General features: G+C 45.7%; 1 protein-coding gene across 3 annotated transcripts in view; it reads left to right on the plus strand.

Annotated features, from left to right (window-relative positions):
- The window catches only part of LOC126262314 (probable beta-hexosaminidase fdl), an 880,573-nt gene that overhangs the window by 758,184 nt on the left and 107,880 nt on the right, over positions 1-14,509 (plus strand). For 2 of the 3 annotated variants that reach the window (XM_049958865.1, XM_049958866.1), the window contains exon 4: positions 2,793-3,225. In XM_049958865.1, the coding sequence (XP_049814822.1) occupies positions 2,793-3,225 (433 nt within the window). The remainder of the gene's footprint in view (positions 1-2,792; positions 3,226-14,509) is intronic. The other variant, XM_049958867.1, reaches the window with a different exon arrangement.

The following is a 14,509-nucleotide window of genomic DNA, read 5'->3' on the forward strand; positions in this document are numbered from 1 at the left end:
ACCGTCTGTCCAGTCTTTTTTTAAACTGTATCCTGCATTCACCCACGTTTCATCAAGCCAAATGATATCATCAAAATTTGTCCCCACTAATTCTCTAAGAAAGCAGCATCGCCAGGCTGCAATATCATGGCATTCCATTAGAAACTTTCTGCTAGAGATGGATTTATAGCGGAATCCTAACATTTTCACGACTCGTAACAAAGACGATTTACTACCCTGAAATAGGTCAGCCGCTGTGAGGGTAGCATATAGTTTTTTGAGTGTTGGATACTCCTTCCTCGAATAAAATGCGTATATTTGACGACGAATGGCATCTTCCTGAAAAGAGTCAAGTTTTATGACCCTCTTTTCTAGTCTCCTCTTTTTGCCAGGTGTCTCCAATTTAGATGATTCACTGGAGACTTCTTTCGTGAATTTCTCCTTGCAGATTCTTATTACTGATAGCTCGCCAACTTGCAGAGCAGCTGCAGTTCGCTCCACCACCTTATCCAAAGGAACGAGACACCCTCCCGCATCCCTCTCTATCCCAAAATACTCCCTTAAGGAACAGACGTATTCACGCGCCTGACTGCGTATAACGACACCATGTCCGCCACTTTATGAAGGTTACCGAGGAGTGTGCAGCCTCGGCCTCCCTCTCTTGCGACTGCTTTCATTAGACATCGTAAACACGCGAAGCTACAAGCCACTCAAATCTCTCACGCGCACGTCTACAACGGCTCGCTGAGGGCTGGCTGGCTGGCTCAATGCTTTAGTCAGCTCAGCAGAGCAAAGTGGCAACGCAGTGGCAGCCGACAGCGCCGGCTGCCATTGGTTTATTGGTGGCGGGAGCCCTACAGCCCGTTGCCTGTCAAGTGACAACTACTTTAAATCAGACTATAGACACACACAAAGGGACGTCAAACTGATCGTGTAAGGCTGGGGTGTCAAACCATTTAACTTACCTAGGACACACTGGAAGAACAATATATATTTGGCTCGCACGTGATGTACTTTACACTAACAATAACCGCTGGACAAAGAGGAATGGACAAATGATAAAACACCATTGTGTGGCGAGAGACTGAAAAAAATTCAGTTTGTTGTTGTTGTTGTTGTTGTTCTTGTTCTTGTTGTTGTTCTTGTTGTTCTCAGTCCTGAAAATGGTTTGACGCAGCTCTCCATGCTACTCTATCCTGTGAAAGCTTGATCTCCCAGTACTTACTGCAAACTACAGCCTTCTGAATCTGCTTAGTGCATTCATCTCTTGGTCTCCCTTTACAATTTTTACCCTCCACGCTGCCGCCCAATAATTGGTGATCCCTTGATGCCTCAGAACATGTCCTACCAACCGATTCCTTCTTCTGGTCAAGTTGTGCCACAAACTCCTCTTCTCCCCAATTCTATTCAGTACCTCATTAGTTACGTGATCTACCCACCTTATCTTCAGCATTCTTCTGTAGCACCACTTTTCGAAAGCTTCTATTCTCTTCTTGTCCAAACTATTTACCGTCTATGTTCCCTTCCATACATGGCTACACTCCATACAAATGCTTTCAGAAATGACTTCCTGACACTTAAATCTATATTCGATGTTAACAAATTTCTCTTCTTCAGAAATGCTTTCCTTGCCATTTCCAGTCTACGTTTTATATCCTCTCTACTTCTACCATCATCAGTTATTTTGCTCGCCAAACGGCAAAACTCCTTCACTACTTCAAGTGTCTCATTTCCTAATCTAATTCCCTCAGCATCGCCCGACTTAATTCGACTACATTCCATTATCCTCGTTTTGCTTTTGTTGTTGATGTTAATCTTATATCCTCCTCTCAAGGCTCTAACCATTCCGTTCAGTTGCTCTTCCAAGTCCTTTGCTGTCTCTGACAGAATTACAATGTCATCGGCGAACCTCAAAGTTTTTATTTCTTCTCCATGGATTTTAATACCTACTCCGAATTTTTCTTTTGTTTCCTTTACTGCTTGCTCAATATACAGATTTAATAACATCGGGGAGAGGCTACAACCCTGTTTCACTCCTTTCCCAACCACTGCTTCCCTTTCATGCCCCTCGACTCTTATAACTGCCATCTCGTTTCTGTACAAATTGTAAATAGCCTTTCGCTCCCTGTATTGTACCACTGCCACCTTTAGAATTTGAAAGAGAGTACTCCAGTCAACATTGTCAAAAGCTTTCTCTAAGTCTACAAATGCTAGAAACGTAGGTTTGCTTTTCCTTAATCTATTTTCTAAGATAAGTCGTAAGGTCAGTATTGCCTCACGTGTTCCAACATTTCTACGGAATCCAAACTGATCTTCCCCGAGGTCGGCTTCTACCAGTTTTTAGATTCGTCTGTAATGAATTCGCGTTAGTAACTTGCAGCTGTGCCTTATGAAACTGATAGTTCGGTAATTTTCACACGTCATTACCTGCTTTCTTTGGGATTGGAACTATTATATTCTTCAAGTCTGAGGGTATTTCGCCTGTCTCATACATCTTGCTCGCCAGATGGTATAGTTTTGTCAGGACTGGCTCTCCCAAGGCACGTAGTGTACTTTGCACCAACAATAACCGCTGGACAAAGAGGAATGGGCCAATGATATAACAGCATCGTGTGGCGAGAGACTGCAAAAAATTCTATTTGTCATAACTTAATATAAAAGGATTTTTTTGTTTTACGGACTGCTTTGGTATTTGCTGTTGGTGGCATGCGGCCCGCGGGCTTCGACACACATGCCATGAGGGTTCAGTTTTTACCAAGTGAGGAACGGAACCCTGAAAGTGTCAAGTTGTGTGACGGTGTTTCCTGTTGCAGCAGTGACCCGGGCCCGTGGACGTGGCGCTGCGAGTCCGGGCGGTGCGTGCGCGCGCTGTGGCAGGGCGGCGCGCAGGTGTCCCTGGACACGTGCCAGTGGACGTGCGCCGCCTGGGAGGCGCCGCTGTGGCCGCGGCCCACAGGCGCGATGCGGCTCGCAAACTCGAGCGCCGCGCTGGCCGCCGACCTGGACGTGCGCCTGCGGCTGTCCAGCCCGCAGCACGAAGACACGCGGGGCCTGCTGGCGGCCGCCACCGAGCGCCTGGCGCGTCACCTGCAGCTGGTCAGGCCCGCCTGGGCCGACAGAGTCGCGTGCGGCGCCACCCGCGGCGCCACCGTCGCCCGGCTCACCGTCCTCGTCAGGCTGGACGCGGACGGCAGCCGCCCCACGGGCCACCTCACGCTCGACACCGACGAGGGCTACCGCCTCCAGGTGAGCAAAGCACACTAATAATGAGAGCTGGCTCTCGCCTCTTTACAGAGCTACCAATTACATCTACATTATTACTCTGCAATTCACATTAAAGTGCTTGGCAGAGGTTTCATCGAACCACAATCATACTATCTCTCTACCATTTCACTCCCGAACAGCGCGCGGGAAAAACGAACACCTAAACCTTTCTGTTCGAGCTCTCATTTCTCTTATTTTATTTTGATCATTCCTACCTATGTAGGTTGGGCTCAACAAAATATTTCCGCATTCAGAAGAGAAAGTTGGTGACGGAAATTTCGTAAATCTCGCTGTGACGAAAAACTTCTTTGCTTTAATGACTTCCATCCCAACCCGCGTATCATATCTGCCACACTCCCCTCCCCCCCCCCCCCCCATTACGTGATAATACAAAATGAGCTGCCCTTTTTTGCACCCTTTCGATGTCCTCCGTCAATCCCACCTGATAAGGATCCCACACCGCGCGGCAATATTCTAACAGAGGACGAACGAGTGTAGTGTAAGCTGTCTATTTAGTGGACTTGTTGCATCTTCTAAGTGTCCTGCCAATGAAACGCAACCTTTGGCTCGCCTTCCCCACAATATTATCTATGTGGTCTTTGCAACTGAAGTTGTTTATAATTTTAACACCCAGGTACTTAGTTGATTTGACAGCCTTGAGAATTATACTATTTATCGAGTAGTCGAATTCCAACGGATTTCTTTTGGAACTCACACTTTCCGTTACTTAGCGTAAACTGACACCTGCCACACCATACAGCAATCTCTTCTAAATCGCTTTGCAACTGATACTGCTCTTCAGATGGCCTTACTAGACGGTAAATTACAGCATCTGCGAACAACCTAAGAGAACTGCTCATTGTCACCAAGGTCATTTATGTAGACCAGGAACAGCAGAGGTCCCAGGACGCTTCCCTAGGGAACACCTGATATCACTTCAGTTTTACTCGATGATTTGCCGTCTATTACTACGAACTGAGACCTTCCTGACAGGAAATCACGAATTCAGCCGCACAACTGAGACGATACCCCATAGGCCCGCAGCTTCATTAGAAGTCGCTTGTGAGGAACGGTGTCAAAAGCTTTCCGGAAATCTAGAAATACGGAACCAACTTGAGATCCCCTGTCGATAGCGGCCATTACTTCGTGCGAATAAAAGGCTAGCTGCGTTGCACAAGAACGATGTTTTCTGAAACCATGCTGATTATGCATCAATAGATCGTTCCCTTAGAGGTGATTCATAATGTTTGAATACAGTATATGCTCCAAAACCCTACTGCAAACAGACGTCAATGATATAGGTCTGTAGTTCGATGGATTACGCCTACTACCCTTCTTAAACGCTGGTGCGACCTGCGCAATTTTCCAATCTGTAGGTACAGATGTATCGGCTCAATTCTTTTATCTTGGCGGTTCGCGCATGCCCGCCCAGACGCGGGAGATCGCTGCGTTGCCAATTACACGCGCCAAGAGAAGCAGCGCCATAGTATAGTTCGCAAACTTACGTTTAGAGGGAAGCGCGCAGTTTATGAAGTAAAGCCACCACGGCCGCATTAACCCTTTCGCTGTTGCCGAGACGTTCTCCCTGCATTCCGCGCTGTGCGCGATTTTATCACTGCACTGCTCACCTGTGCAGACACATTGTTTCGACTGCTTTGACACACTTTATCATTCAATTTCACAAACTATTTGGCCCAATAATTTGATTTTTACACATCTTGACTGATACCTCCCCCCCCCCCCCCCCCCCCCATAAATGACTTAATTTAGTTTCGATGTTCAACGCAGTTATTGTGCAGCATTAGAGGTAGTAAACCACTGCACGAAATTTTGAAGAGTTTGCAGAGGTAAAAGTCCATAGCGTATACTTTCCGTATGGTCGATTTTAGTTGCCACTAGAAATTTCAAAAAATTACATTCAAACGAATAAAATTCGTGAAGTAAGACACTTCGGTATTCTTTTTAAATAAAGAAAATATTAAGCAACGAACAAGGTTTGAACTCGGAACCTTTCGCTTACCAGCCAACCACTTTCACCATTACGCTAACGCAGCTCGTCATTTCATAGACCTTACTTAGGTCTTTAAAACAGCACGCAAAATACCGACAAACATTGTTGGTATGACTATGAATTATTCAAGTTTCGTCGAAGTACAATGCGAAAGAAACAATTACCGCTGTTGTTGATTGCGAAAAAGCGGTTAGTGAGAATGACACAAACACCTTTCCTTGCTATCGCCTGAATTAGGAGGCTTATTGCTTGTTTGGTTTAATTAATTAATAGAATATGAAGCAGTTGGTGTAAAGAATGCTTTTTCCAAACTTTCTATAAAAGAATGTCTATCAAGACATTGCTTTTGTTAAATTACTTTATGACTGAACATTTCTAAAACTGAAGACACTCGTCCGTGCTCTGCACTGCAGTCGAGCTCTGGTAACGTCGTTCTCTGTTCATTGGCTCACTGTGTTTTGTGACGTCAGATGCGCAGAACGAACCTAAACTCGGCCGCCGTCGTAAATGACGCACACTCTAGTATAATTCAGTACATCACGATCGCTCCACATTGTGCTGACAAGTCGTAGTAGGAGAACTCCAAATATGTCAGACCTACTTTTGGCTGGCGTAGTGCAGAATCTCGACGTGTCATGGACTCAAATCGCTGGAAGCACTCGTCTTAAGGCTACAAGTGGCCCATCGGGGCCATCCGACCGCCGTGTCATCCCCAGCTGAAGATGCAGATAGGAGGGGCGTGTGGTCAGCACACCGCTCTCCCAGTCGTTATGATGGTTTTGTTTGACCGGAGCCGCTACTGTTCGGTAGAGGAGCTCCTCAGCTGGCATCACGAGGCCGAGTGCTCCCGGAAAAATGGCAACAGCGCATGGCGGCCCAGATGGTCACCCATCCAAGTGCCTAACTTCGGTGATCTCACGGGAACCGGTGTACCACTGCGGCAAGGCCGTTGCTCAAATCGGTGGAAGCCCTGCAGTAATATGCATCCGTCCATAATCGCAAAACTGATGCGGGGCCACAATTTTATGCACTAACATGACCTCTCGATTATGCTGCATACTTGTTGGATGAGATTCCTGTCGGGCGAAGCGGGAGGCCAAATCATTGGCTCGAATTATCAAATTTTCTTCAAACCAGTCGCGAACAACGTGGTCCTGTGATATGCCGAACTGTCGTCCATAAAAAATTCCATCACTGTTAAAGAATAGGGTCCATGAATGGCTGCAAATGTCTCAAAATAGTTTACTATAACTACTTCCAGTCAGTGACCGGTTCGGCTGGACGAGAAGTCAGTCCATTCCATTTGAAAACACCCCAGACCATTATGGAGCCACCACCAGCTTGCACAGTGCCTTGTTCACAATTTCGATCCATGCCTTCGTGGGATCTGCGCCACATCCAAACCTACCATCAGCTCTTACCAACTGAAATCCAGACTCATCTGACCATGGTACGGTTTTCCAGTCTCCTAGAGTACAACGGATATGGTCACGAACCCAGTAGAGTCGCTGCAGGCGATGTCGTGCTTTTAGCATAGGCACTCACTTTGGTTGTCTGCTGCCATAGCCTATTAATGCCAGATTTCGCCGTTCTCTCCTAACTGATGCGTTCGTCGTGCGTCCCATTTTGATTTCTGCGGTTCTTTCACGCAGTGTAGCTTGTCTGTTCGCACTGTCAGCTCTACCCAAACGCCACTGCTCTCGGTCGTTAAGTGAAGGTCGTCGGCCACTACATTGTCCGTGGTGACAGGTAATGCTTGAAATTTGGTCTTCTCGGCACATTCTTGACGCTGTGGATCTAGAAAATATATTGACTCCCCTAAGGATTTCCGAAATGCAATCTCCCATGCGTCTAGCTCCAACTACCATTCAAAGACTGTTAAATCCCGTCGTGCGGCCATAATGACGCCGGAAACCTTTCCACGTGAATCGCCAGAGTCCAGAGCTCAGTCGATGCACTGCCCTTTTACACATTGTGTACACGATACTAATGTCATCTGTATATGAGTATATAATTATCCCGTGACTTCAGTTACCTCATTGTGTATATAAAGTAAAAATTTTACCATGTGATGTATATACAGAATGTCCATAACTGAAGTCCCAGTTTCAAAACTCTGTCTAAAGAGAACCACTGCTCAGAATGACGTCAAATTTGAGCACAGTGTTATTGATGCAGTGGGAAACTTAAACGAACAACAAAAATTTAATAAAAATTCGACAAACCGTCAGAATATGTTCACAAACAGACGAGAATGCACTCGGCTGTTACTCATCTTGGTCCGAAACTCCAAACGTGAGCGTTTCCATGAAGGGTCGCGCGCTGCTGATAGAGCTCTTTCACAAGACTGGTGACTGTGCGAAAGTGCTCTGAAGAAGTTCCAGACACACCAGGGTATGAAAATAGGCATTCGTCCGATAGCTGCAAAGGATCTGGAGAAAAAATTACAAAATTCGAAAAGATAGGTTCTTCTGAAGTGCGATGTGGCGGGGGGTGGGGGGTGAAGCAGTTGATCCGAAGTCTGTCGAAGATGTGGCCAAAGCATTTCAGGAGGGGTCGAGTGGTGGCGTGCAAACATGAAGTGCACGGGAAACTGCCCGAACGTTGGACTTGCTTGCGAGCATGGTACATGTAATTCTACGAAACGTCCTACGTCGCTATCCATACAGTCACCCATGTTCAGGAGTTCCTTCCTGCTGTTCTGCCAGCGAGACAAACATACGCTCTGGCATTACTTGCTCTCCTGGAAGTGGACAGTAAAGGGCCACGGAATAGTCTGTGGACAGACGCTCATTTCCATCTCAAAGGACATGTCAATACACAGAATTGCAGAAAATGTGCAACAGAAAAGCCACACGCCCACCAACCGTTACTACTTCATGCTGCAAAGACCACTGTGTGGTGCGAGTTGACAGTATTCTTCCAAAGTATAGGAGAAACATAGCGGAGTTACTCCGACCGTTGTGGTGTGGGGCGGCCATCAGAAATAATTTTAAGTCACCATTAATAGTGACGGATTTCATTCTTACGGCACGACTGTACGTCACGTACATCCCGCGTCCTCATCTACCGCCTATCATCCACGAGTGTAGTGGTAACATTTTTCAACAAGACCGTGGTCGTCTACACATGGGACGTGAGTATATAAACAGTCGTCTCGACGTTAAAGTATTTCTGTGCTCAGTAAGATCGGAAGATCTGTCCCCAGTAGAAGTGTGGGAATAGATTATACGTCAGCCTTCACCGGAACAGCATCCAGGATATCAAGGACCAGTTAAATCTTCTCTTGTGGGCAAGCTTGCCTCAGAGGATAGAACGGTTTGACACCGGTACCAAACTAATCGGTGCATCCATCCAGGCCAGTAGTACTGCAACATACTGTTAAGTAGGAGCATACTACAAAGAACAGTAAAACCCCAGTTAACCGAACTCGGGTCAACCGAACCCCAGGTTTTCCGAAACGACACTGAAAAATGGCAAATAAAAAAAATCTGTACTTACGAAAGTAATTAGAGGCGAGAATTTGCTGGGAGAGGATGGAGGCCTGATCTTGAGTCGCTGCCCCACCCACAGACTCACCACTCTGAACAAAGCTACACTGCCAACAATAGTACATTCGAGTGGTTGTTTTTTTACAATTGCGTATTTTTGTGCTATGCTACACAATATTAAGTACAATACACAATATATTATTGTACTATTATCGCAAAAACGTAATTTTATCTTCCATAAAGAACATAAGCCTGGTCCGCAAAGAGATACATAAATTCATTTGACCTTCAAAATTTCACAAAATAGGAACGATACTTAGTACTGTAGTACGAAATAGATGTTTAGTGCTTGACCGAAAAAATTGATATCCGAAACACCTCCCTTCCCCCCCCCCCTCCCCTCTCTAGTTCGGTTAACTAGTGTGGCATTGCTCTTCATAAATTTGACTCTTTGTTTTAAAATCACCGAAATAACATCACATATCCTCTCACAGTGATTACTTTGTGATTATACGCTCCAGTACCCCCTACTGATCTCTCTGAAAAAATGAAGCTTTTTTGAGATGTGGTTAAAGCGCTGAGGTTAAAGCGATGTTAAACAGATGTTATCTTAACAGTTCATAAATGTTCAGAAAAGCGTTAAAGTAACTTTTTAAGATGTCTAAATTTCAAGAACACCTCTCCAGAAGGTCGTAGTACCCGAACCTCTTTTTACAATCAAGCACTGCCCCCTCAACCCGTGAAGTTTAGTTTGCTCTTCTCCTTCTGGGTGCTTAGCTCTTTTTGGCAGTGTATTTGAACCATCAGAAATTAATAAACTGACAACTTTTGTAAGATGAATATTTCGTCCGTAAGGGGCGGCATTATGGTGGCTCCAACTCTTGGTCAGTACAAATACAAGGGGCGTTTGAAAAGTCCGTGCAAAGCCCGAGGTGGCACCACCGGCGCGTATCGAGGTCTTCTTTAGTTAATAGCATCTTTGTAAAGAACCCACACAGTTTCAGCCATATAGGTCTATTTCTTTGTTTGGCATTCGTATGAATCAAGAAATTCGAATGACTGTCAAAAAATGGACGTAAAAGAATTTCGTGCGGCGATTAAACATTACTTTGACAGGCAAAACTCCCCATGAGACTAAAAGCTTCATAAACATTACGGTGACTGCACCTTCGATTAGAACAGTTTATAAGTGGTTTCAAACTTTTCAGTGTGTCCATATGGGCACAAGTGATGCTGAACGTTCTGGACGCCCTATGGAGGTTAAGACTCCAGAAATCATTGGTAAGGTGAGCGAGTTTGCTAGTGCTGTGGACATCTCGAATGAATGGGTACATAATATTTTACATAAATATTTGGATAAGAGAAAGTTATCCGCAAGATGGGTTCCGCGATCGCTCACGCTTGACCAGAAACGGAATCGTGTGAAGTGTTGCAAGGATGGTTTGCAGCTGTTCAGGAAGAATCCGCAGGACTTTAAGCGTCGTTTCGTCACTGTGGATGAAACATCGATACATTACTGTACTCCTGAGACCAAAGAACAATCCAAACAATGGGTTACCAAGGGAGAATATGCACCAAAAAAGGCGAAGACCATTCCTTCGGCCGGAAAGGTTAGGGCGACTGTCTTTGGGGATTCGCAAGGGATAACCCTCATCGACTATCTCGAAAAGGGTAAAACTATTACAGGTGCATACTATTCATCGTTATTGGACCGTTTGAAAGCCGAGCTGCAAGAAAGATGCCGCCGATTGGACCGCAGAAATCTCCTTTTCCATCACGACTATCCATCAGCACACGTCTCAGCAGTTGTGTTCACAAAATTAATGGAAATAGGATTCCACCTCGTTCCACATCCCCCTCCCCTCCTATTCTCCAGACTTGGTTCCCTCGGACAATTTGTTCCCCAATTTGAAGAGATGGCTGGCGGGACGAAGATTTTATTCACACGAAGTGATTGCAGCAACTAATAGCTATTTTGCAGACTCAGACAATTCCTATTATTTGGAAGGGATCAACAAATTGGAACAGCGCTGGATGAAGTGTAAAAGTGTAAAAGGAGACTATGTCGAAAAATACGTGTTTACTCCTAAACACGTAAGTAGTTTTTATTTTTGCACGGACTTTTCAAACGCGCCTCCTATAACAAGTTTCTGCGCCAGTCACTTCTTTATTTTGCCACTATGCCTTTCGATGGTTCACATCATCTTCAGATGGAGAAATGTTTATTTACATGACTAGTGTTGATGAGTACAGACGTCTTTTCACAGCCGCAGACCAAGGGCAGTGTTGGTTACTTTGCGTCTTTTGAGGGACGGTAGAGTTGTCTGCGTACTATTACCTGATATGTTCTCTCGACTGCCCACACTGCATGTAAATGTAAAGTGCAGTGGGGAGGACATACATCAGGCAACATTATGCCTACAACTCTACCGTTCCTCAAAAGACTCAAAAAAACCTACACTGACCTTTGTCTGTGACTGTGAAAAGAGGTCTACTCCTCACAAACACCAGACATGTAAATAAACAATTCTCCACTTGAAGAATGAGATTTTCATTCTGCAGCGGAGTGTGCGCTGATATGAAACTTCGTAGCAGATTAAAACTGTGTGCCGGACTGAGACTCTAACTCGGGACATTTGCCTTTCGCGGGCAAGTGCTCTACCAAGTGAGCTACCCAAGCACGACTCACGCCCCGTCCTCACAGCTTTACTACTTCTTGGGTAGCTCACATGGTACAGCACTTGCTCGCGAAAGGCAAAGGTCCCGAGTTCGAGTCTCGGTCTGGCACAGTTTTAATCTACCAGGAAGTTTTTAATTCTCCACTTGATGGTGTGAACCGTCAAAACGCGTAGTGGCAAAACAAACAAGTGACTGACGCAGAAACAGTTTTATTTGTATCTTTTTAATAGTTATACTGCCTGAAATTGCACCGTAAGTCCCACGAGATATAGACTGATACAGTGAATAGTCTGTAGTATTAGATAAATGAAGCAGTGATAGTGTAGGAATTTTAGGTACGACGTGGAAAACCGCTCTCCGAAGAACTGAGCAGCGTGATTCGCTGAATGACTGTCGTAATGCGGGCAGTCGGTAGACTGGGAATGCCAGCGGTGCGCTGGGCTGGCGCCCTGTGTCGCCGCCTCTGCCGGTGCCTGGTGAGCGGCTTAAATGCCGCCGCGGAGAGCCCTCGCCGCTCCCCAAAGGATTAATTTAGCGCCCCTGAAAGGCGACGGCTCTCGCAAAAGCCTCGCCCACAGTCCTCTGCGGCCCGATAGGGACTTCAGCGGTTTCGTAACAGGTGTCCGCGCCATCTGCCGCCGAGCGAAGCCCGTCACTTTCAGCTCGTTAGCTGCTCTTTGAATGGGACGTACTCTCCCGGAATATTATGGCCATTCTGGTGACGCAGGGGTGTTCGTTGTGGGCTGGAGTGGCTGTAGTCTTTCGCCGCCGCCCCCCCCCCCCCAACCCCCCCATCCTACCTGCAATTCCCTTGACGGGTATAGAAGCATTACTCGTAAATTAAATGGAGGTGGCATCACTTCATCCGTGATGATTCGCACTGCGGCTGTTTCCAGAAATACGAGGGTCACTCCAAAAGAAATGCACACTGTTTTTGTAAAAAAAATAGTTTTCATTCTGCATGTGTGAAAGTTTTACAGTGCGTAGATACATCCTTCCCGCTTGTTTTCAAACTTAGTTCAACCTGTTCCCGTGAGTGGCGCCGTCACAGCATGTCCTCAAGATGGCTGCTATACTTGACGTTCGTCAGAAGCAACGTGCTGTTATAGAATACCTGTGCTGTGAAAACGAAACAGTGTGAAACATCCACAAGGCGTTGAAAAAGGTGTATGGAGATGGTGCTGTCGATCGCAGTACAGTTAGTTTGTGGGCAAGAAGGTAACGTGATGAAAGCGGGCACGGCGATATTGAGGATTGTCCTCGCAGTGGCAGACTTCGTACTGCACACATTCCAGACAATGTGCAGAGAGTTAACGAATTGGTGACTGCTGACAGACGCATCACAGTGAACGAATTGTCACGCTGCGTTGGGATAGGGGAAGGAAGTGTTCGCAGAATACTGAAAGTATTGGCGTTGAAAAAGGTTTGTGCCAGGTGGGTTCCCAGGATGTTAACAGTGGCTCACAAAGAAACAAGAAAAACGGTATGTGGCGAACTTTGGAACAGTACGAGAATGGTGGAGATGAATTTCTTGGAAGAATTGTGACAGGTGATGAAATATGGCTATCACTTTTCACCAGAGAGAAAGAGGCAATCAATGGAGAGGCATCATGCAAATTCACCAAAAAATTCAGAACCAAACCTTCTGCTGAAAAAGTTATGGCTACGGTGTTTTTAGATTTCGAAGGGCTCCTGCTTGTGGACATCATGCCAAGTGGAACCACCATAAATTCTGATGCATATGTGACGACACTGAAGAAACTTCAAGCTCGACTGAGTCGTGCTCGACCACATCGGCAAAAGCAGGATCTTTTGCTGTTGCACGACAATGCACTGTCACATGTCAGTCAAAAAACCATGGTAGCGATCACAAAACTCGAATGGACAACACTGAAACACCCACCTTACGCTCCTGACCTGGCTCCATGTGACTATCATCTCTTTGGGAAACTGAAAGACACTCTTCATGGAACAAGGTTGGAAGATGACTCCCTTGTGCACGCTGCCAAACAGTGGCTCCAACAGGTTGGTCCAGAATTTTACCGTGCTGGTTCCAAGATGGCGTAAGGCAGTTGAGAGGGATTGAAATTATGTGGAGAAATGAAAATATCGTTCTAAAGGATGTATCTACACACTGTAAAACTTTCAAACTTGTAGGATAAAAGATGGATTTTAAATAAAATAGTGTGCATTTCTTTTCGAGTGACCCTCGTACCACTGAACAAGAAAGCTCCAACTACAGACTTTTTTGAATTATTCAAGATTTCAGCATAACTCATAAAATGGTTCAGTGATCAAATACTTGTACACCTAAAAAACTTATTAGGCCTGTTTTTGGGGGAGGGAGGGGAGGGGGTGCTGTGCCGTTACCGTCGTCCTACCTTCTGCAGATACATCCTCAGCAAGCGACCGTATGGTACGTGGCGGGGGTAACTCCGTACTACTACGTTGTTTCCTATCCTGTTCCACTCGAAAATAGAGCGCGGGAGAAACGACTGGCTGTCTGCCTCCGTACGAGCCCTAATTTCTCATGTCTTACCTTCCCGGTCCTTACGTGAAATGTACGTTGGCGGTAGAAAAATCTTTCTGCAATCAGCATCAAATGCCGGTTTCCTAAATTTTCTTAGTGGTGTTCCTCGAAAAGAACATCTCCTTCCTTCCAGTTTTTCCCATTTGAGTTTCCGAAGCATCTTCCTAATAACTGCGTGTTGTTCGGGCCTATCGGCAACGAATTTAGCAGCCCGCTTCCGAATTGCTTCAGTGTCTTCCTTTGCCCAAATTCGACCTGATGCGGATTCAAAACACTCCAACAGTACTCAACAGTGGGTCGCACTAGGATCCTATATGCGGTCTCCTTTACACATGAATAGCACCTTCCTAAAATTCATCCAATAAACCGGAGTAGACAATTTACTTTTCCTAGTAGAATCCTTACATGCTTATTCCCTTTCATATTGTTTTGCAACGTCGTCTGGATATTTGTCAAGCAACACACTACTAACGCTATACTCGAACATACAGGTTTGTTTTTCCTACTCAACAACACGAACTTTTTTTTGTAACAGGAGCTAGCTGTCATTCATCA

Source organism: Schistocerca nitens, chromosome 6 (genome assembly GCF_023898315.1).
Source record: "Schistocerca nitens isolate TAMUIC-IGC-003100 chromosome 6, iqSchNite1.1, whole genome shotgun sequence".
NCBI lineage: Eukaryota > Metazoa > Arthropoda > Insecta > Orthoptera > Acrididae > Schistocerca > Schistocerca nitens.